The following is a 24,410-nucleotide window of genomic DNA, read 5'->3' as shown; positions in this document are numbered from 1 at the left end:
CAAAAATTTCTACGTCCGTATATGTGATAAATATCATATGAATGGTTATATAATTTTTGTTCTGGTATTAGTATCAAAGTGTGTTAATGTACTGTTTTCATATGAATGGTTATATAATTTTTGTTCCGGTATTAGTATCAAAGTGTTTTAATGTACCGTTTCAAAGTATTTGCAGCGATGCATTTTCCTTTTGTGTCAGCAGCTAATCGAACAGCCCTTGGAATCCCCCACCCAAACTGCTCCTCCGCAGGCTACGAACTTCGTGGCTTATCCGATCAAACCAGCCGCAAAAGCTGAGGCATTAGGCTATTAATCATACATTGTTGATGAGAAAAACGGCGTGCAGGCGGCTTAATGCCTCTCTTATGAGATACATATGCATATATCTCAATGAGATATTTTAGCGTACATAACTCGGTGAGACATTGACAGAGCTACGATGAATTAGACACCATTGACGGTGAATCGGGTTTGTTTTAACATCAAGTGGGAATAAGAGGTTCTTTTATGGTATGCTTTTGGTCTATTTCACACTTTTTATTCAGAAATGAAACAGGAAAAAAGCAGGATAAAGCAAATAAAACAAAAGACGAGAAAGGGAGGCTTTATTCAAATTCCGAATGTGTCACAGCACGAGTTAAAACATATCTAGTAAATATAACATCAGTTCACTACAAAAAGAACAAGAACATGTCTTCTCTGCAATTCCTTAACATGGGTTATAGGCCAGACTTACGCCATGCCTCCGCTTGTTGCCGTCCTGATAATCTGGAAGAGAGCTGAAACAACGACGAAAAAGAATTTGATCACACAACTAAAACAATTGAAACCCGAGGTTCCGATCGCAACATCGAAGATAGTTTACAATACAAGAAAACTCAAGAAGGTACAAATGCCAAAATTAGCATTTTTCATTGATGAAACAAGACATTATCCCTACGCAATTACACAGATCCAATGTCGACGAACATGAAGGTGCTGATCATATCAGAAGCAAAAATAATGAAATGGATTCACTATACCGAAAGTCAATGGTGAATATCTAAGGAAATATGAAGGCGAAAAGATTTGTAGCCAAGAATCTTACATGATCCAATGACGACGAATATGAAGAAACCAAGCAACATGGGACCAACGGGATAATCATTCCCCTTCTTTGTCGTTGTTTCAGGCACAGATCCTCTTTTTGTTATGTTCCTCTCGAACTTCCCCACTTTCCTGTCTGCAAGGCGCCTTGATGTTGTCTGCCCAAACCAGAATAAAGGAATCCCGTTTAAAATTATACTTTATATATATAAATGGATCCCTTATACATTTGGCTGAAGAGCAAATCAATGTTTTAAAAGTACACAAGTCAACCGATTACAGTTTTATTCATTTACTTCCTTCCAAAGTTAAATTTACAAACACCAAATCGCTCAATTTTATAGTAGATCAAACTAATTTGCTCATAAGCATATAGTACAGGAGCCGATAGCATTAAATTTCCCATTCAAAAACGGCTAAATCAAGGTCTGTCTAGCTAAATTATTAAAAAAAACACACACATACATGATTAAATCATTAGGCATATGAATATCCTAAAACAGAAGATCTATAAAACTATAGAATCGATTATACTCGGAAAAATTACTAAGACGGGAAAGAAAGCATAGATCAGATCTGATTCAGATATAATCAGATAAAAAAACAGAGATCGGCATGAAAATCGAATATCACATAGAGTAAAGGACAGAGATAATGAAGAGGTTTACCATGATAACGAAGCGATAAGGTAGCCGATCGAGAAAGTGAATGAAATTTCCGGCGAAATTCTCCTCTCTTCCCTTTACGGCGACGGAGCTCTTTTTTTCAGTCCTCGCCTCGAAACCGGGGCTTGTTTTTAAATCACGTTGGGCTAACTAATTCATCCGCGCTTTGCGCTAAAAAAGGGGTGATTGACTTTGCCCTGATTGGTTGGGTGACGCAATAATGCAAACGTGGCGCGATTTAATTGGTTGATTCTGTACACGAAGACGTGTCTGCTTTTATTTGAATATGTGTGGTCAACCGTCTCTCGATGTTGTTTTGTTTTTCATTCAAAAACCATCCAACAATGGGCAAATAATATTTTATTACTTTGGATAATTAATTTAATATTATATCAATAAATAGCAGAAAAATAATTAAATTAGAGGCTTAATATATAAAAGTAAAAAGTATGATTGAAAAAATAGCGACCCAAAATAAAAAATGAGATTAAAAATTAGGGATTTCAATTTTAAAGATAAAAAGTAAAATTGAAAAATTTATATGCATAAATTATATAAGTAAAAAATGATACTGAAAAAATTAAGGCCTCAATTGTAAAGCTAAAAAATAAAATTTAAAAAATTAGAGGCTTCAATTATAAAGGTAGAAAGTAAGATGAAAAAATTTAAGAACTTAATTATAAATGTGCAAAATATAATTGAAAAATTAGGATTATCAATTATAAATATAAAAAATGGGGTTAAAAAATTAGAACCTCAATTATAAAGATAAAAAGTATAATTATAAAAATTAAGGACCTCGATTATAAAAATAAAAAATTAAATTACTTAATTATAAAAAATAAAAAATTAGAGACTCGTAAAAGATGGTCCAAGAGCAATTGCTGAGAGTACACCCTTAATAGCCCGGGCAGACACGAGAAGACTATGTACATAGTGCTTTTGCATACACGAAGAGAACAAATTCGGACCAACTGGAATATATATAATTAAAATAAAATAAAATCATTACAATACACATATACAAAATTAAATTTTTTAATTAAATATATTAATTTTTAATGAACAAGCTATAAGAATATAAGATTAATCATTTTTATTTAAATTTTATATATTTTTCTTAAGTGAATTAAAAATATTTCATTATTTTTATTTAATTAAATTATGTTCATATTCATTTTATTTAATCAAAATATGATATTTATCTTATCTACTTGTAAATGTTTAGTCGCTTAAATTTTAATTATTGTTAGTGAGGAAAAGTGAGAAATTAAATAAAAGTTATTATGTCTTAGTTAAACAAAAACGAAAATAATTAAATTTTATATTTTTTGAATTTAAAAAAAAGTGTACAAAATTATCAATCTTATAATCTATCCTTTTTCTAATTATTACGTAATTTTTTTCCAAATATTAGTTATATGTAATTTAATTGAATTTAATTAACTAACTGACTAAAATTTATACAACTTGTTTTTGAACTTCTAAATCTTAAATTAAATGGTCTCATTAATAATATTTTTTTAAATAGTTAGAATTCAAATTATATTATTTGCCCGTATGTACACGTTTAAATGTATATCTTTTAAAAGAATAAACTTTATCAACCTTAAATTTTAAAGGGTAAAATATACAAATAGTCGTTTAATTATATGACATTGTTTTATTATGTTTGCTATTATTAAAAGTCATAAAATGATAATTAAACTATAGGATATGACTTTGTTGAGTCCTTCAACTTTTAAAAGTTGTAAAATGATCACATATTATTCATTATGTTATAATCTCATTATTTTTTGTTGAACTATATTTTAATATAACAATTAAGGCAAAATATTTTTTAACTTGAATTGAATTTATTCAAAGTTTTTCAAAGTTTTCAAAAATAATTCAAAGTCCATTTAAAAGTGGAATTGAGCATAAAATGATTTTCTGGACAAGAAGTATTGATATTGTTCTTACAGTATCGATACGTAATGAACAATACCGATACAATCCATATGGTACCGATACCAAAGGTAAGGGAAGTATCGATACTCACTAGGTAGTACCGATACTACCAGCATTGCTCAAATTCCAGAATGTAAAAATGGTATCGATACTCAAAATGGTACCGATACTATTTCGTATAGTAGTATTGATACCATAGACATAGTATCGATACCATTAGGCCCCAAAGGATAGTAATGACTAGTTGATTTAAATATAACAAAGGTAGTACTGATACTCCTTTTATGAGTATCGATACCCTCTGTTCTGGGCTGCTTTATTTTGCACGAAAATTGATACCCAACGGCTCCAAACCACCTCTAATAGCTAGAAACGGCCACAACAACATTCCAACATATAAATACAAGTTGAGGACACTTGAAGAAGGTTTTTCAATCTTATTTTAATTCTCTCTCGTAAATATTTGTTGTTGTGAGCTAATTTTTGTAAACACCCTACCTTGTAGAGGTTTATTTGTTTACTTCTTTTTATCCTTTTTGCTTCTTTTTATCCTTTTTGTAAAGGAGTTTGTTCTATCTTAACCAAGTGAAAAAGACATGGAGTGTAAAGGTTATCTCTTTGTCCTTAAAAAAAATAACAAATTAGTGAATTTGTTAGAAAATCCTTAGTGATGAGCTAAGGTAATTAATGTAGGCTTGGTTGATAAGTCGAACCACTCTAAATCTTTGTGTCAAATTTCTCTATCTTTTGCTCTCCTTACTCCCTAATTAAATTATTTTCAATTAACCCCCTTTTACATTTTCGGTTGATCTAATTGAGTCTCTTCAAAATCCTAACAATTTTTCGTTAAAAATTTGATGATAGTCTAAGTTGGATGTTAATCTACTGAATTATATATGATAAAATCTTATTTTAGAATCTTAAAAGACTATTATATCTCAGTCAGTATATTAACGTCCAACTCAAACGATCATCAATATTTCAAAAGAAAATTTAAATTTGAAACATAATAAATGTAACAACCCGATTTTCAAAATAATATTTAATTAAAATTTGAGGGTTTAATTGTGAAAATTTGGGACTGAATTGAAAGATTTTAAAACTTGGAGCTTTTTTTGAAGTTAAAGAAAATTCAGGGACCAAGCCCTGAATTTAACCATGGAGTGTCGGCAGACAATTGATATATGCGTGATTTCTGTTTTGAAAAACAGAAATCAATTTCACAAATCCTTCCTCACGCACACAACTTCCAAACTCGATTCCGACGCCGTCCGAATTCCGATCGTTGTTTTGAAACCACCGTTGTGTTCATCATCGAGCGAGGAGCAAAACCTTCAAATTAATTGAAGCGAAACGCGGCCAAACGTCGGGAATTTCCAGTCAAAGTAGCGACGGTTTTGTTAGCTCTATCGCCGAGAAAATCTTAAATTCACCGCTGATCGTTGCTCTGTTTACGACACCTCCCGCACCATCGTGTTCCTTGTGCCGTTCCGAGTTCATCGGTGTCAATCTTGTCCGCCGTAGACGGCGGCGCGTGAGGAGGTGGTGCAGTCAAAGATTCGGTCGATTTGAAATCGAGCTCTCCGCCGTTCAAAAATTTGAAGCGATCGTTGTAAGTATCTTGAAATCGCTCAAAATAATTTTTAGAAATTTTTCTGGGATTTTTAGGGCCCCGGAGGACGCCTCACGCGCCACACGCGCAGCCGCATGGCGAGTGGCTGCTGGAAACCGGTTCGACCGGTTTTCAACCGGTTCGAACCGGTTTGACCGGTCTGAATCGGTTTGACCGGTCTGACCCGACCCGACCGTTGACCCGACCCGACCCGACCGTTGGCCCGACCCGACCCGACCGTTGACCGTTGACTGTTGACCGTTGACCGTTGACTTTCTTTGACCAAAACTTAAAATGGCTTTGACCGAGCATTAAACGACCGTTAATCTTTCCCGAGTATACCTATCCTGATAGTTTTCGACGTGCCGAATCCGTTTCCGTGGTCTGTTTTGTCAAATTCGAATCCGAAGGTCTCCAAATCTACGGTCAAAGTGGTTGACTTTGACTTTGACCAAGAATCTGAATTTTCGAAAAGTCATACTTTATGTTTTTCGATGTCCTGATTCCGATTCCGCAGTCCGTTTGGCCAAATTTAGACTCGAAATACCCCAAAATGATAGTCAAACCTGAAAAATGCTTTATATACTTAAGAATTCTAGCTTGGAACAATTAAGTAAGATTTGGGGCTGATTAATTATTATTGTTTGAAGGTACAAGAGACTCTCCGGATCGTTCGATAGCTCGACCCAACTCTTCTAGATCAGTTAAACCATGTATACCAGTATTCACTCGTAAGACTCGTAAATTTTATGATTTTAGAGATTTATTTATGTTACCCATTAGTAATATAGTGATATTATAAATTAGGTTCGAAAACTGTAGCAGAGCGTGGTGAAACCAGCAATCAGTAGATCCACGATTTGAACATATTATCGAGGTGTGTTCCCTATTTATTACTGAACTGTTTTATTTGTTTTAATATGTGGTACACTGAATTCTTTGGTTTTCGTATTGTTGATGCACCGATTTAATGTGATGATTTTATGGATTATGACTGTTATCTGATAATTGTTTTGAAATGGTATATGATTACCATGTTTATGGATTTATGGAATTTATAACACGGTGCAATTGAATTTTTGGAATACGAATTTATAAAGTACAGCTCTGATCAAGCTGGAAAATTTTACAGACCTAATGTGACTCTTAGGTAGGCTCTGCGGCCCTGAGATTATTCTCGGGTAGGCCCTACGGCCCTAAGATGTGTTCTTAGGTAGGCCCCACGGCCCCGAAATCTATCTTGGGTAGGCTCTCAGGCCCTAAGATGTTCCCTTAGGGTAACGCTTTGTAAAGAGATTTACTGCAGTATAATTTTATGAGACTTTTTGGACTATGATATGTTTAGTGTACCTATAGTGATTTTATGGTAATATTGGGACACACTGAGCCTAGCTCACTTTTCGAAAATGTTTTTCCCCTTTCAGATACTGTTGGTTAGATACCCTGGATTGAGCACTTGGAGGATCAACATATCTCTTGAAGTATATCTGATTGTAATGTTTTTACCTTGCAAGTTGACTTTATTTTGTTGACATGGACCTTATTTTAAAGTATGGGATTTTAATATGATGACATTTTTACTATTACTATTCGGTTTATCGTGATTTGATTTTTTAGATATGTTTTAAATTAATTTATTACTTATTGGTATTATATTTACAAGTTAGGTTTTGATAGTATGATTTATTATAATTTCATGTCATTTATAATGTGATTTTACATTGTTTGAATAACAGTTTCGGAAAAATGTCTTAAAGAATCATAATGTGATCCACTAGACTTAGTCGAAACGCATAGGCCGGGTCTAGGGGGTTACATTTATTGGTATCAGAGCTTTTGGTTTTTAACCCTCGGACTGTGTATGAGTCCACATGGAAGATATGATTTTGAAATATTTTACAAAACAGGATACAAAGGTCATATCACAAAGTTATTAAAATTTTTAACTGTGTTCGAGACTCCAAGTGCTTATCTAACCCTAAGTTTTATCTTCTGTAGTAAACTTGAGATCCATCAAAATGAGTACTAGACGTGGTCGTCGAACTAGCCGTGGACGAGGTCGAGTGGCTAGATTTGCAGATCCGATCGATGAGATACGAGTAGATCCCCCACCTCCGATAGGTGATCCTGCTCCTACGACCCCAACGAATCTGCCTCCTACCGATGGTATTGGTATGACTACACCGATCATAGGAGCGACAGATATTGAGTCAGAATCTACCGGAGTTGCTTTGGATGAGACTTTTGGTAGACAATTTCTGCAGTTGATACAGGGAGCAGTCAGAGCGGCTGGTGTTGTATCTGAGGTTCCTATTTCGCAGACTCTAATTGCTAATGGGGTCAGGACTTTTGGAGGACAGCTTGGAGGAATTCCTACTGAAGCAGAAGATTGGCTACAGGATACATAAAGACGCATGGATCAGTTGGGTTTGGACTCAGCAAAGAGATATTTGGGGGCAGTAGCGATGTTAGATGGAAATGCCCACACATGGTGGGAGTCAGTGACCAGTAGTGTTTCTACTGATCGGTTGACATGGGATTTCTTCAAGGAGCGCTTTCGGAGCTGATTCTTGGGTGAGCGCTACTTAGTCCAGAGACGACAGCAGTTTCAGGACTTGGTTCAGGGTGACATGACTGTTTCAGAGTATGAGATAGAGTTCTTGAAATTGTTAAAGTATGGAATCAGTATGGTGCCTACCGAGAGAGATCGATGCCGTAAATTTGCCCTCGGACTCAGATACGAGCTACGTAGGCAGGTGGTAGCCCTTCAAGATGAGATTTTTGATGTGCTGGTAAGCAGAGCCAAGGATGCTAAGGAGATGGAGGCGTTAGCTTCTGGTAGAGAGCGTGTTGATCAGGAGCGATCTAGGAAATCTTTTGGCCCTACTGAATCGTCCGGACAGTCTGGTAAGAGGACTCGTACCTCAGCCCCTCAGAGGAGCAATACACGCTTCAGGCCTACAACATCATCACCTTCAGCTGTTAGTAGAGGTGGTTCTTCGGTTCCGATTCTAGTGCCTCAGTGTGACTCTTGTGGGAAACGACACAGAGGAGAGTGTTATAGGAAGACCGGAGCATGTTTTCATTGTGGATCTAGTGGACTTTTTCGGAGGGATTGTCCTCAGCTAGCTTCGTCTGAGCGGATCGCTACCCAGACTCCTGTGCGTTCTCAGACTACAATACAGACTCCAATTAGAGATCGTAGCCAAGTAAAGGCTCATGGTTCAGCGTCCAGGACAGACAGTAGAGCTCGACCTCAGCAAAATAGAGGGCCAACAGTTTCTGAGGCTAGACAGCCAGCTTTGGTTTATGCCACTAGACGACGTGATGACAGAGATGAGCCAGAGGTTATTGCAGGTACATTTACTATTTATTCTATCCCATACTTTGCATTACTGGACAATGGCTCCACCCACTCCTATGTATCGAGCTCAGTATCTCGAAACCTTCAGATTCCGATCGAGAACACTAAAAATACTGTTACAGTTACAAGTCCAGTAGGACAAGCGGTATTAGTGAATAAGGTATTTCGGCGTTGTCCTTTGGAGGTGCAGGGAGAAATTTTTCTCGCTGATCTTATGGAGCTTCCTCTAGAGGAGTTTGATCTAATTCTTGGGATGGATTGGTTGAATAAACACAAGGTAAAACTGGATTGCGAGTACAAGCGAGCTACCCTGAAGACTTCAGATGGTCGGACTGTTGTGTTAATTGGTGAACGGCGTGGCTATCTCTCCAATAGTTTCAGCGATGGAAATTGATCGTATGATCCGAAAGGGATATGAGACGTTCATTGCCTGTATTTTGAACACTAAAGGTGCATTGTCCACAATCGAGGAGATTCGTACAGTTAGCGAGTTTCTTGATGTTTTTCCTGAGGAGTTGCCTGGGTTACCTCCTGATAGAGAGGTAGAGTTCGAGATTGAGACTTATCCGGGATCTTCACCTATTTCTATGGCACCTTATCGCATGGCTCCAAAGGAACTTAAGGAGTTGAAGGTCCAATTGCAAGAATTATTCAATCGAGGATTTATCCGACATAGTACTTCACCATGGGGAGCTCCAGTTTTGTTCGTGAAAAAGAATGATGGGTCTTTAAGGCTATGCATTGATTATCGGAAGTTGAACAAGATGACGGTCAAGAATAAATACCCACTACCTAGGATTGATGACTTATTGATCAACTGCAAGGAGCTATTGTATTCTCTAAGATTGATCTTCGTTCGGGTATATCAATTGAAAGTTAAAGGATCTGATGTTGCAAAAATGGCCATTCGCACTAGATATGGTCATTATGAATTTTTAGTGATGCCTTTTGGTTTGACGAACGCTCCTGCAGCTTTTATGGATTTGATGAATCGGGTGTTCCGACCATTTTTGGATCAATTTGTGGTGGTCTTCATTGACGATATTCTAATCTATTCTCGTACTGAGGCAGAGCATGACGAGCATTTGAAGATCGTTCTGCGGACTTTGAGAGAGCATCGTCTATATGCCAAACTAAGCAAGTGTGAGTTTTGGCTTCAAGAAGTGTCATTTCTGGGGCATATTATTTCTGCGCGAGGTGTTCAGGTTGATCCCAGCAAGATATAGGCTATTATGAATTGGAAACGACCTAAGAACGTATCTGAGATCCGCAGTTTCTTGGGCTTGGCTGGTTATTATCGACGTTTTGTTGAGGGCTTCTCGATCATTGCTTCTCCTTTGACAAAGTTGTTAAGGAAGAATGTGCCATTTGATTGGGGCGAGGCACAATAGGAGAGCTTTGAGAAATTAAAGGTGGTTTTGACTCAAGCACCGGTGTTGATTCAACCGGAGTCCGGGAAGGATTTTACAGTGTATAGTGATGCTTCACATTCAGGACTTGGTTGTGTTTTAATGCAGGAAAGTAAGGTGGTGGCTTATGCATCCCGTCAGCTGCGGCCGCATGAGAGTAATTATCCTACTCACGATTTAGAGTTGGCAGCAGTAATTTTTGCCTTGAAGATTTGGAGACACTATCTTTATGGAGAGAAGTGTTACATCTTCACAGATCATAAGAGCTTAAAGTATCTTCTGACCCAGAAGGAACTTAATTTGAGACAGCGTCGCTGGTTAGAGCTTCTAAAGGATTATGATTGCGTGATTGATTACCACCCTGGTAAAGCTAACATTGTAGCAGATGCTTTGAGTCGAAAGACGGTATCGGAGTTGAGGTCTTTAATGACCAAGATGAATTTATATGACGATGGCACTTTGTTAGCAGAATTGCAAGTTAAGCCGACCTTGGTTGATGAGATCAAAGCTAAGCAGCCCCTTGATAGCTCCTTGCTTTCCATCTTTGAGCAAGTAGAGCAGGGGACAAACACAGATTACGCAATTGATCAGGATGAAGTTTTATGCTTTAAAGGTAGATATTGTGTGCCTGATGACGCTGAATTGAGACAGACTATCCTTACTAAGGCTCATAGTAGTCCATATGCTATGCACCCCGGAGGAGATAAGATGTATCGGAATTTGAGAGAGATGTATTATTGGACTGGTATGAAGAAAGACATATCTGACTTTGTGGCTAGGTGTTTGACTTGTCAGCAAGTTAAGGCAGAACATCAACATCCATCAGGTTTGTTACAGCCTATCAAGATTCCTGAATGGAAATGGGAGCGTATTACTATGGATTTTGTTACTGGCTTGCCTATGACTCCTTTGAAAAAAGATTCTGTTTGGGTGATTGTTGACAGACTTACAAAGTCAGCTCACTTCATTCTTGTGCGAGTAAATTATACTTTGGATAAGCTGGCAAGATTGTATATTTCAGAGATTGTCAGATTGCATGGTGTTCCATTGTCTATTATTTCTGATCGAGATCCGAGATTTACTTCGAGATTTTGGAAGGCGTTACATACGGCTTTGGGAACAAGATTGGATTATAGTACATCCTTTCATCCACAAACTGATGGTCAATCTGAGAGAGTAATTCAGATTCTGGAGGATATGTTGCGGGGTTGCGTAATCGATTTTCATGGTAGTTGGGAGAACTTTTTGCCGTTGGCTGAATTTGCTTACAATAACAGTTATCAGACCAGTATTCGTATGGCACCCTATGAAGCACTCTATGGGCGTAATGTCGCACTCCGATCTGTTGGACTGAGTTGCGTGATAGGAAAACGTTGGGACCTGAGTTAGTGCGAGAGACGGAGGACACAGTCAGATTAATCCGTGACCGTCTGAAGAGGCATTTGATAGGCAGAAATCTTATGCAGATCAAAGAAGGAAGGATATACAGTTTGAAGTGGGAGATCGGGTCTTTTTGAAAGTTTCACCCTAGAAGAAAGTATTAAGATTCGGGCGTAAGGGTAATTGAGTCCAAGATTTATTGGACCATTTCGTATCTGAAGAGGGTAGGACCTGTTGCATATCAGCTTGAGTTGCCTTCTGAGCTAAGTCGTATTCATGATGTCTTTCATGTATCAATGTTGAGGAGACACCGTCCAGATCCAGGTCACATTATTCAGGTTGAAGAAGTAGAGCTGAGACCTGATTTGTCATATGAAGAGGAGCCCATTCAGATCTTGGAGAGAGATGAACGAGTTTCTTCGGAATAGACGAATTCCAATGGTCAAAGTTCAGTGGAGGAATCGAGGCCCTCAGAAGCTACTTGGGAGACATTGGAGTCAATGGAGGCTCAGTTCCTCAACTATTCTCATAAGGTAAATTTCGAGGATGAAATTTCTTGTAGAGGGGGAGAATTGTAACAACCCGATTTCAAAATAATATTTAATTAAAATTTGAGGTTTAATTGTGAAAATTTGGGACTGAATTGAAAGATTTTAAAACTTGGAGCTTGTTTTAAAGTTAAAGAAAATTCAGGGACCAAGCCCTGAATTTAACCATGGAGTGTCGGCAGACAATTGATATATGCGTGATTTCTGTTTTGAAAAACAGAAATCAATTTCACAAATCCTTCCTCACGCACACAACTTCCAAACTCGATTCCGACGCCGTCCGAATTCCGATCGTTGTTTTGAAACCACCGTTGTGTTCATCATCGAGCGAGGAGCAAAATCTTCAAATTAATTGAAGCGAAACGCGGCCAAACGTCGGGAATTTCCAGTCAAAGTACGACGGTTTGACGAGTTTGTTATCGCTCTAAACCGGTGTCAATCTTGTCCGCCGTAGACGGCGGCGCGTGAGGAGGTGGTGCAGTCAAAGATTCGGCCGATTTGAAATCGAGCTCTCCGCCGTTCAAAATTTGAACGATCGTTGTAAGTATCTTGAAATCGCTCAAAATAATTTTTAGAAATTTTTCCGGGATTTTAGGGCCCCGGAGGACGCCTCACGCGCCACACGCGCCCGCAGGGCGAGTGGCTGCTGGAAACCGGTTTGACCGGTTTTCAACCGGTTCGAACCGGTTTGACCGGTCTGAATCGGTTTGACCGGTCTGACCGACCCGACCGTTGACCCGACCCGACCGTCCTGATAGTTTTGACGTGCCGAATCCGTTTCCGTGGTCTGTTTTGTCAAATTCGAATCCGAAGGTCTCCAAATCTACGGTCAAAGTGGTTGACTTTGACTTTGACCAAGAATCTGAATTTTCGAAAAGTCATACTTATGTTTTTCGACGTCCCTGATTCCGATTCCGCAGTTCGTTTGGCCAAATTCAGACTCGAAATACCCCAAAATGATAGTCAAACCGAAAAATGTTATATACTTAAGAATTCTAGCTGGAACAATTAAGTAAGATTTGGGGCTGATTAATTATTATTTTGAAGGTACAAGAGACTCTCCGGATCGTTCGATAGCTCGACCCAACTCTTCTAGATCAGTAAACCACGTATACCAGTATTCACGTAAGACTCGTAAATTTTATGATTTTAGAGATTTATTTATGTTACCCATTAGTAATATAGTGATATTATAAATTAGGTTCGAAACTGTAGCAGAGCGTGGTGAAACCAGCAATCAGTAGATCCAGATTTGAACATATTATCGAGGTGTGTTCCCTATTTATTACTGAACTGTTTTTATTTGTTTTAATATGTGGTACACTGAATTCTTTGGTTTTCGTATTGTTGATGCACCGATTTAATGTGATGATTTATGGATTATGATGTTATCTGATAATTGTTTTGAAATGGTATATGATTACCATGTTTATGGATTTATGGAATTTATAACACGGTGCAATTGAATTTTTGGAATACGAATTTATAAAGTACAGCTCTGATCAAGCTGGAAAATTTTACAGACCTAATGTGACTCTAGGTAGGCTCTGCGGCCCTGAGATTATTCTCGGGTAGGCCCTGCGGCCCTAAGATGTGTTCTTAGGTAGGCCCCACGGTTTTGTACTATAGTGATTTTATGGTAATATTGGGACACACTGAGCCTAGCTCACTTTTCGAAAATGTTTTCCCCTTTCAGATACTGTTGGTTAGATACCCTGGATTGAGCACTTGGAGGATCAACATATCTCTTGAAGTATATCTGATTGTAATGTTTTTACCTTGCAAGTTGACTTTATTTTGTTGACATGTACCTTATTTTAAAGTATGTGATTTTAATATGATGACATTTTTACTATTACTATTCGGTTTATCGTGATTTGATTTTTTAGATATGTTTTAAATTAATTTATTACTTATTGGTATTATATTTACAAGTTAGGTTTTGATAGTATGATTTATTATAATTTCATGTCATTTATAATGTGATTTTACATTGTTTGAATAACAGTTTCGGAAAAATGTCTTAAAGAATCATAATGTGATCCACTAGACTTAGTCGAAACGCATAGGCCGGGTCTAAGGGGTTACAATAAATAATCCAGACGATCATTTTATAATTTTAAATAATCGATACCTACCCGATTTTGAAATATAAATTCTAAAATAAGCATATTAATGTAATTTTTATGCCTAATTATTCTCAGCGTGTTGTCGTTTACTTGTCTTTTTTTTTTTTAACAATGGTTAAATTTGAAACTACATTTAACCGCTTCTTAAGAGAACAGATCCACCACGCAAATGTTCTGCGAACAAATATCACACTGCAATTATTTTACCACAGTGACATGTGTACAAGGGGAAGTCGTACAGTTAGTAACATATCTAAAAATATTTTCATAATAAACATATATGTATCAATAATAAAAAAAGCAATACGAAATAAATAAAAATAAAATTTCAGAATAGGTACATTTAATAAAATAAATAACTAATATAAATAAATTTTAATTTAAAGATAGATAAAGATAAAATTTTAAGATAAATATCTTTAATAAAATAAACAATTAATATTAAAAAAATGAACACATGCTCTACTCTTCACGTTTTGTTTTTTCCTTCAGATTTTCATCTCCTACTCATGAGTTTTACACGAAAGATCCGCTGTGCTCCTCTAGCTTTTCACGAGCCCGCTTTATATTGGGTGAAGACGAAAAAAAAATACGAAGTAGAAACGATAACGTAATAAAAACAGTATATAGATATATTAAAATTATTTGATTAAATAAAAATATACAAACATGATACGAATAATCAAATTTACGTAGATCAAACAAGGTTGGCAAATTCCCACCGATCTGTCTCGTGGAGGCATCGCTATCATAGACAGAATTAATGGTAGAAATCCACCATGCAAATGTTCTGCAAACAAACATCACACGTTAATGAATATATGGTGCTAGCTTATTAATCTAATCATTTTTTATACCTAATAACTTTTTTGTCTTAATTTTTTTGGTATTTAATAATTAAGTATTCTGATTGAACGATAACTTCACCCTTTATCATATGGTTTATATTTGTCGTAAGCACAAATCAAACGATCTTAAAGGTTAAGTGATACACTGTTATCTTCTAAAATCTTAGATTCAAACACGACGTATGCAGAAACAACACGTGAATTGTTTTAAATATTTACTACATTATATTCGCTCCAAATTTATGTAAAAAGAATGTGTCGTGACCAATATGTTCTAATAGTATATTTTAACAATTATAATGATCATGACTAAGCCTGAAAGCTTAAATTATTTTATTAAGATGTGATAATGAGAATTTATAATATATTAACTATGTAAATCATGTTTTCAAGTTGTAAGAAACTTGATTCGGTATGACAAATTGTTAGATTTGTTAAGTTTAAACTTGACCCAAGATGAAAATTAAATAAAATGAAAATTTGTAAATAAAGTGAGAGTGAAATTGAATATTTTTAAACTATAGTGATTTAAATAAGAGTAAGAGTAAAATTGAGTGGTAAAAACTTGTAATTTATCCCAATAATTAACTAAAGGCAGCCTCCTCATCCCCACGTGGCAGATAGATAGCTTTATTAAATGAAATCCTAACGGGTGCCACGTAATAGAACGAAGACCCAATGCTTGGGTTGCATGTGTGGGATTTCATTGGTAGGAGAAAGAGATAAAATAAGTGCGCTGACGTGGGACGTAGCTACTGGAAAGAGGACCCCCCAAAAAAAGGTAAGTGGCGTGGTGAAATTAGAGATTGAGTGATGGTCTAATCAAACCCCTAATATGTGACCAGAGGTAGGTATACGGGTTGCCGCCCGTTTAACCCGTGAGTTTTGACGGAGCGGGTTTAAATGGAGCGGACTAATAAATCTGTATTCATAAACGGTTTTAAATTTTAAGGCCCGCGACCCGTCTATTTAACCCGCGAGCTAAACGGGCTTACCCGCTGCCCGTTTAATAAAAATAATTTTAAATGTTTTAAATGAATTAAAAAAATAATGTTTTAACTTACTACACCTTTAAAAATGATCGAGCAATTTAAAAAAGATGGTAGCACCGTCAAAATAATAAATAATATTTAATTTTTATTTTAAATAGCCGTAAATGATTATAAAATAATATTTTTTTAATCATTAATATAAATATATATATAATGATATAATTACTTAAACTCAAATTAAAAAACAATATTCACTTATATCACCAAATTGAAAAATAAATAAAACAATAACCACATTACACTTTTATAAAACACGATTATTCAAGGCTATAATATGAAGGCACAGAAGTGTATGAATTATGAAAGCAGAAATTCAAATATAAAAATTCAACAAAGTCAAACATTATACAAATCTAACAAGAAAGTTGTTAAGTGATCCTAATAATTGTATTTTATAGATACTTTAGAGAAAGACTAAAACATAATATGAAAATATAAAATAAAATACTTACAATATAAGAGTAAATTTAAAAGATACAGATATACTAAAATTGATAAAATATAAGTCATTAATTTGTTAAAATATATTTATTTTGTAAAAGTCTTTAAAAGTTGAAAAATATATTTTCATTTTTTTTCTTTTACTTTTTTCTTATTTTTAATCCAAATTACGTGTCATGTGATATATTATTAGAATATCACTTCGGTATGATAAATTGTTAGATTGTTAAGTTTAAACTTGACCCAAGATGAAAATTAAATAAAATGAAAATTTGTAAATAAAGTGAGAGTGAAATTGAATATTTTTAAACTATAGTGATTTAAATAAGAGTAAGAGTAAAATTGAGTGGTAAAAACTTGTAATTTATCCCAATAATTAACTAAAGGCAGCCTCCTCATCCCCACGTGGCAGATAGATAGCTTTAATAAATGAAATCCTAACGGGTGCCACGTAATAGAACGAAGACCCAATGCTTGGGTTGCACGTGTGGGAATTTCATTGGTAGGAGAAAGAGATAAAATAAGTGCGCTGACGTGGGACGTAGCTACTGGAAAGAGGACCCCCAAAAAAAAGGTAAGTGGGGTGGTGAAATTAGAGATTGAGTGATGGTCCGACAAACCCCTAATATGTGACATTGCCTTGACTAAAGTGCCCTCCTGATTTTCACCACCGCTTCCCCCCTTATTTACGGTTTTTGCCACCGTCGCCAGCAATCATAAGCTCGGCCTTTTCACATCATTGTCCCTCTATCTTTCATTTTGTTTCTAAGCACCCATTATGTACCTAAATCTTATCCTTCAAATCTTATCCCATGTGAATTATATATACTCCTTTTATTTTTTCAAGTCATAACTAAATTAGTTTTCCTTTTATTTTAAATTACAATTAAATTTAAAATTTTAAATTAAAATAAATAATTTAAATGTTAAGGTGGAATAATTTGAAAAAAATAGAGATTTAAAACATTTTGATGAAATAATTTTAGAATTATAAATGAAAAATATATAAAATAAAAAAAAAGAACCGGATTAGTTGGTATCCGATTAAGGGTAATTTTGTGACCCGAGTTCGACTAGAAAACCCACAAAAAATAACGGATCAAGTATTCGACCCATAAAATTGAGTATTTACCTCTAAAATACCCAATAAATTTATACTAGATCTGAGAAATTAAAGGATCGAGTAGTTCGAGTCAAGTATTTTTGAAAAACCTTAATAAAATGTCATTTCAAAAATTAATTAAGAAGAGGTTAGATTGAAAAATAAGTTTTGAAGATGTATTTTCGAAGTAAAAATCTATAGAATGGGTAGAAAAGGGAAAAAAGAAAAGTTAAATGCTAATAGATTAGAAAATATTGTTTTCATGCATAGCAGCACTTTTGCTATCATAAAGTACATACAGCCAATCCAAACGCAGAGGAGTTAAAGCGTGTAGAATTCGTCTACTCAACAAAAAAAATAGAAAAAACGAAAAAAAAGACAATAATTGTATGAAAAATACATGTACTAGTAGCAGTGCTACCGTGTAGTTGTATGAAAAAAAGTTATATAAGTAAGCCTTGAAATCATAATTCATTTTCCTACCACCATATTCCGTTTCATCTTTCCTCTGTAGATTCTCAAGTCTTAAATTGTGCATGAATCAACTCTTGTTTTGTTTTTGTAAGGGCAGTAAATCATATGTATTGTAGCTGTAAATCCCTGTTGATAGATCGCTACAGGTTGTGTTACAGGTGAAAAAACTTTAACACCTGACATTGTTTGATAATTATTCTCTTTCAGTGCTTAGCTACTAGCTAGTGTTTCATTGATTTGATTTCTAAATTTGGAATATTTGTTTATCTGGGCCCATTTCTTGTAATTGGAAAAATGAAAAGATTGTTATGTCTGGAGTTACAAGCTCAAGAATCTTGAGGGGGGGTTTCATTGATTCTTTTCTGTGGTTACTGTGAATACCCCCCCTTTTTATCTTCCTCATTTCTGGGTTTTCTAGATTTGACAGTGGGTCTCTCTCTATAGCTGGAATTAACGAGGAAGTAAGACCCACTTTTGGCCTAAAGGGGTTACTGTTTTTCCCTTATTCAGCTGGTAACAAGTCACTTCCTGATGGAGTTTGCTCCATGTATTTGGATTTGGTTTGAAAGTGGGGCATCTGCTCTGGGTGTTATGTTGCTGGGTAGCAGCATCTATGGTTTCCATGAACTGGTTCATTAATGGTGAATATAAGGGTGCCAAGGCGAGTCTCCTCGATGATAGTAGCAGCAAGATGTGGTTCAAATTCCCAAACTACAGCTTCAAGATCCACCATCAATACTATCAGTATGTGGGTTCCAAGAGAATCAGCAAGACTTGGTGGAGGAAACTCTTGTTTTCATGGGTGATTGTTTGGGTTTTGGCTTCTGTTTTCATCTTCCTTTATATGAGCTCTCAAGCTACTGAGAAGAGGAAGGAGACACTGGCTAGCATGTGTGACGAGAGAGCTAGGATGCTGCAGGATCAGTTTAATATAAGCATGAACCATATCCAGGCTATCTCCATTTTGATCTCAACTTTCCACCATGGCAAAAGTATCTCTGCTATTGATCAGGTAAGTTAGATGATTATCCATTTGTACCTAATCTGTTGCTACTGAAATCTAGATCAAATAAGATTCTTGTGAACTTGATAGCAAAACCAGGTCTGATTGTTTGTTCTTAGGAATTATGATATTTCTTCTGGTTAACCAAGGGAACTCACTTTAAGAACATGTAGAGAACTTTTGCGAAGTACGCCGAACGAACTGCTTTTGAGAGGCCCCTTACAAGTGGTGTGGCATATGCTGTGAGGGTGTTCCACTCGGAAAGGGAACAATTTGAGAAGCAACAGGGCTGGACTATTAAGAGGATGGATACTCTTGAACAAGATCCAGTTCATAAGGATGACTACAATCCCGACCTCTTCGAACCGTCACCAATTCAGGAAGAATATGCTCCTGTTATCTTTGCGCAGGATGTCGTATCACATGTGGTTTCTATTGATATGCTGTCGGGAAAGGTTGGTGCCTTATTTATTCTGAATGGTTCCTTGGATAGCTTGTATTGAACTTAACTGGACCGTGGAGTTAATTTTATGACTTTAATCATTTGGAAGACTATTAAGAATTTTCAATCTCTGAAGAGCTTTGGCCCTAGTTGAAGAAAGAATTTTGAGTTCGTTCATTATGATCTTTGGGTGTGAACCTTGAATTTCTTGTTTACCAACAGGAAGATAGCAAGAATGTATTGCGTGCGAGGAAATCGGGAAAAGGGGTGCTAACAGCTCCTTTTAGGTTACTAAAAACAAATCGTCTTGGAGTTATTTTGACATTTGCAGTCTACAAGAGGGGTCTTCCCTCAAATGCAACTCCTAATGAGAGGATTCAAGCAACTGATGGGTATGTTTTCAGTACGAACAAAAAAAAATAGGAATGTTCAATCAATATATCCTTGTTTTATGAAAATGAGTAGGAAGATGGATTTCTTAGCCTTCTCATCTCTTGAAATCAGGTATCTCGGTGGAGTGTTCGATATTGAGTCACTTGTGGAGAAATTACTACAACAGCTTGCGAGTAAACAAACTATCCTCGTGAATGTATTGGATACAACTAATCAGTCTTACCCTATAAGTATGTATGGCTCAAATGCTTCAGATGACGGCCTGGAGCACGTCAGCCACCTTAATTTCGGAGATCCTTTCAGAAAGCATGAGATGCGCTGCAGGTAGTGCATAGATCGTTGATTACCTTTAGATTTGGATTTCACCTTCTCCTCGATCTGGATCTCTATTGTTGGTTTTTGACCAGTATCGTTACCTGGCCTTTTGCAAGAGCATGACAGCCTTTATATATTGTTCACTGTTATTTACATTAATAAAGCACTTGAATTCGTGGACTGATTTTTTTGTTCCTATAGGTTTAAGCAAAAGCCACCATATCCATGGTTAGCAATAACCACTTCAATTGGCATCCTCATGATTGCATTACTTGTTGGCCATATATTCAGCGCAACTGTTAATCGAATTGCCAAGGTGGAAGATGACTGCCATAAGATGATGAAACTCAAAAAACAGGCCGAGGCAGCTGGTGTTGCCAAATCTCAGGTATATGACGTTTCATTCATACTCTTAAGCATTCTGATATGTTACAAACATTTGTTCCTAATTAATTGTAACCGTTCTGTAGTTCCTTGCAACTGTTTCCCATGAGATCAGAACCCCAATGAATGGTGTTCTAGGTGAGTCTAGAAGCTTTAATTTATTCCTACGAAGCTTATTTCTGTGCGTTGTATAATCATGCTCAAAAAATTAAATTAATATAACTTGTAGAGGATACCATTTTCTTAGCCATGAGCCAGGGGGACAATTTTTTCAGGAATGTTGCATATGCTTATGGACACGGATCTAGATGTTACACAACTAGATTATGTCAGAACTGCTCAAGCTAGTGGAAAGGCTCTGGTTACACTTATAAATGAGGTTTTGGATCAGGCTAAAATCGAATCTGGTAAGCTAGAGCTCGAGGAAGTGCGGTTTGATCTACGAGCAGTCTTGGATGATGTGTTGTCACTGTTTTCTGGGAAAGTTCAAGACAAAGGAGTAGAGGTAAGAAATCTGCATCACAATGACTCACCCTATCTGTCCGGCCCTTTCTTTCTTCTCTCTTGGACCCTTTATATGTTTTTCAGCCACGAGTCTAAGTGTCTAACATATATTCTATTTTTCAGTTGGCAGTTTACATTTCTGATCAAGTGCCCGAAGTGCTAACTGGTGATCCCGGGAGATTCAGACAAATCATCATCAATCTCATGGGGAACTCCATTAAAGTATGTTGTTGGTTCTCCTTTTAATGTATATAAAGTTGGTTACTAGAAGCTTCAGCTTGAGTTCAGTTTTATCTGAATTACGCTTAGTAGCAATAAGCTTATAATTTACTTATTTGGTGCAGTTCACGGAGAAAGGACACATCCTGGTCACAGTTCATCTTGTGGAAGAGGTGATTGGTTCGATAGAAGGCAAGACAGAATCTTCATCAAAGAACACCTTGAGTGGTTTTCCTGTTGCAGAAAGACGCCAGAGCTGGAAAGGATTTAGAACTTTCAGTCTAGAAGGATCCATGCATCCTTTCTCCGACAGCATTAATCTTATCGTGTCAGTTGAAGATACAGGAGAAGGGATCCCTTTAGAAGCACAGTCTGGTGTTTTCACCCCTTTTATGCAAGTTGACCCTTCTATTTTCCGGACACATGGCGGCACGGGTATTGGACTTAGCATAAGCAAGTGTTTGGTTAATCTGATGAAAGGAGAAATTGGTTTCGTTAGCATTCCGAAGATTGGGTCCACCTTTACATTTACTGCTGTTTTCACCAGCAGCTCCTCTAGTTCAAAGAAGAACAAGAGCCAGCAAATCAACATCTATTCTAACTCTGTTTCTTCCCAGTTTGATGGGATGAGAGCATTAGTTATGGATCCTCGGCCTGTCCGGGCCAAGGTGGCAAAATATCATATACAACGGCTAGGAATCGATGTTAAAATAGTTTGTAAATGGGAACAAGGTTTATTCTTCATAAGAAAGGGGAGTATAAACATGGTTCTCATCGAACAAGAAGTTTGGGATAAGGGTCTGAATGGTTCAGCTCACTTTTTCGATAACTTGGACAAGATGAATCGTGGTACTCCTCCAAAGGTATTTCTTCTGTCTAATTCTATAAGCTCTTCCAGAGCAAATACTACTACTACTGGTGTTCGTAACTTGACCGTGGTCCCAAAGCCCTTGAGGGCTAGCATGTTAGCCGCATCTCTACAACAAGCAATGGGTGATGGGAACAAAGGAAATCCATGTAATGGGGAGTTACCTCGAGCGCCTCTTCAAAACCTTCTTATTGGGAGAAATATTCTAATCGTAGATGACAATAATGTGAATCTAAAAGTAGCTGCTGGTGCATTGAAAAAATATGGAGCCGATGTGGTTACTGCTGCAAGAGGAATAAAAGCCATTGAACTGCTCACACCACCTCACCAGTTTGATGCCTGTTTCATGGATATCCAAATGCCAGAAATTGACGGGTATGTAATCCATTGTTGTATTTAGAACTTACCTTTGAAATTCTGATTCCGAAATTAAGTCTTGAAACCTTAGAAAATATGAGAAAAACAAAAACCTCTCTAGTTGGTGCAATGAGCATTGAAGAGTTCGCAATTGATTATATCCTGACCATCGGTATTTAACCCCAATAGCGTTTTCGTTCTACTTGTACAGGTTTGAAGCTACAAGGAGAATTCGGGAAATCGAAAAGAATATCAATAATCACATTCACTTTGGCGAAGTATCAGTGGAAGCTTATAACAATGTTTCAAACTGGCATGTAGCCATCTTAGCTATGACTGCAGATGTTATCCAGGCTACGCATGAGGAATGCCTAAGGTGTGGAATGGATGGATACGTATCAAAACCATTCGAAGCGGAGCAATTATACCGCGAAGTTTCACGTTTTTTTCAGTAAGCATCAGATCACAATCTTTCTGGAAGATTTCTGCTCATGACATGCCGATGGCATCAAAATATAGGACTGCCCCTGCTCCGACATTACTTCGGGATACCATAATAAATTCCGATTCTTTCGCAAGTAAGTTCCTTTAGTCTCACGAGGATCAAGTTTCTTCGCAAGCCTCTGAAAACGACGCGATTGGTCTCGAACCACTTTGTTTAATTTACCAGTATGTTGACATATTGCCATGCCTGATGTTTTTGCAGGGAAACATATGCTTCATTGCAGGAGTGTACATCAAAAACCTTTTGATATATTTTTTTGCTGGCAAAGTCCGAGTTCAAAGAATTGAGGATTTGCTTGCTATCCCAGCAATAGAAGAGGGGATCGTTCCTTTGTATATTTTAGCTGCAATAAAAATGCTAGACGTGGTATTTTTGTATTAGGGTTTTTTATAAAGAGATTGTTTAAACTAGGAATCCTTGTACGGTGACAACAATGTATCGGTTTGTGTGATTTTTATGGATTTACTGAGCCATGTAAATCTGTCTAGGTAACTGCTTTTATTATCAAATTATATAAAAAAGACAATATAATATACAAAGAAAATATCCATATGCATTTAAATATGGAAAATCATACGATATACAGTATATGAGTATGTAAAATAGAATATTTTTTTTAGAGGTTTTAAGTTCGAGTGATTGTATTAGAGAATATGTGCTGTCAATTGGTTAATTTTTTTAAACATATACTACCTTTTAATGATTCTAAATTATATAATTAATTTCCAAATCAATGTCATGCTTATATAAAAAAATGGTTGTTCTTTTTTCCCATATATATGGAGTAAGGGGGAGGTAAGATAGTAGGCTACCCCCAACACCAGATTGAGAGCAGTTTCCGTAAGAGATCTCCGAATTATGAAATACCTTCCGTGGGACTCGATCCCACGACCTCAAGGTTAAGAACCTTGTGCTCTACCAAATCAATGTCATGCTTATATGTATTGTAAAAATCTCTAGCAGAAGTTGGGCATTGTTTGTGGGTTAAGAGAGAGGTACTAGCGGCAGAAATTGTGAAAAACGAAATAATAAATCTTTCATATGCTTTAGCCAACAAGGTCGATATGTCCGAGTGGTTAAGGAGACAGACTTGAAATCTGTTGGGCTTTGCCCGCGCAGGTTCGAACCCTGCTGTCGACGATTTTGCTTTTCCTTTTATTTATTTATATATTTTTTGTTACTTCCCCCGAATTCACACGTCTAAGTTGGTGAGAGTCGGAGGGCCCAGTACTCGCAATTATAACTCTCACAAGTCACAAGGATAACGATAACGAAATGAGAATTGTATATGATTTATCTACGAGTATTATTATACAAATTTAAATATTATTTAAACTAAATTTAATTTTTAATTTTTAAT

The 24,410-nt window shown here is 36.4% G+C and overlaps 2 protein-coding genes and 1 non-coding gene across 3 annotated transcripts; 2 read left to right on the top strand and 1 right to left on the bottom strand.

Moving 5' to 3' along the window:
- Nucleotides 1–578: 578 nt before the first annotated feature.
- On the bottom strand, nucleotides 579–1,886 carry LOC120211529 (stress-associated endoplasmic reticulum protein 2-like). The gene is made up of 3 exons (XM_039210049.1): nucleotides 1,755–1,886; nucleotides 1,088–1,244; nucleotides 579–779 (listed from the first exon to the last, which is right to left on the bottom strand). The coding sequence occupies exons 1-3, from the start codon at nucleotides 1,755–1,757 to the stop codon at nucleotides 733–735; spliced, it is 207 nt and encodes a 68-aa protein (XP_039065980.1). The 5' UTR covers nucleotides 1,758–1,886; the 3' UTR covers nucleotides 579–732.
- Nucleotides 1,887–18,591: 16,705 nt separating this feature from the next.
- On the top strand, nucleotides 18,592–23,502 carry LOC120211526 (histidine kinase 3-like). The gene is made up of 11 exons (XM_039210048.1): nucleotides 18,592–19,072; nucleotides 19,237–19,518; nucleotides 19,728–19,897; nucleotides 20,010–20,222; nucleotides 20,415–20,601; nucleotides 20,684–20,735; nucleotides 20,873–21,102; nucleotides 21,225–21,323; nucleotides 21,446–22,563; nucleotides 22,757–23,123; nucleotides 23,252–23,502. The coding sequence occupies exons 1-10, from the start codon at nucleotides 18,674–18,676 to the stop codon at nucleotides 22,998–23,000; spliced, it is 2,994 nt and encodes a 997-aa protein (XP_039065979.1). The 5' UTR covers nucleotides 18,592–18,673; the 3' UTR covers nucleotides 23,001–23,123; nucleotides 23,252–23,502.
- A 606-nt stretch (nucleotides 23,503–24,108) lies between these two features.
- Nucleotides 24,109–24,190, top strand: TRNAS-UGA. The gene has a single exon. It is a non-coding gene; the product is annotated as a tRNA-Ser (tRNA).
- The last annotated feature ends 220 nt before the right edge of the window (nucleotides 24,191–24,410 follow it).

Source organism: Hibiscus syriacus, unplaced genomic scaffold (assembly GCF_006381635.1).
Source record: "Hibiscus syriacus cultivar Baekdansim isolate YM2019G1 unplaced genomic scaffold, ASM638163v2 tig00109972_pilon, whole genome shotgun sequence".
Lineage (NCBI taxonomy): Eukaryota > Viridiplantae > Streptophyta > Magnoliopsida > Malvales > Malvaceae > Hibiscus > Hibiscus syriacus.
This window is presented reverse-complemented; position numbering and strand designations above follow the sequence as displayed.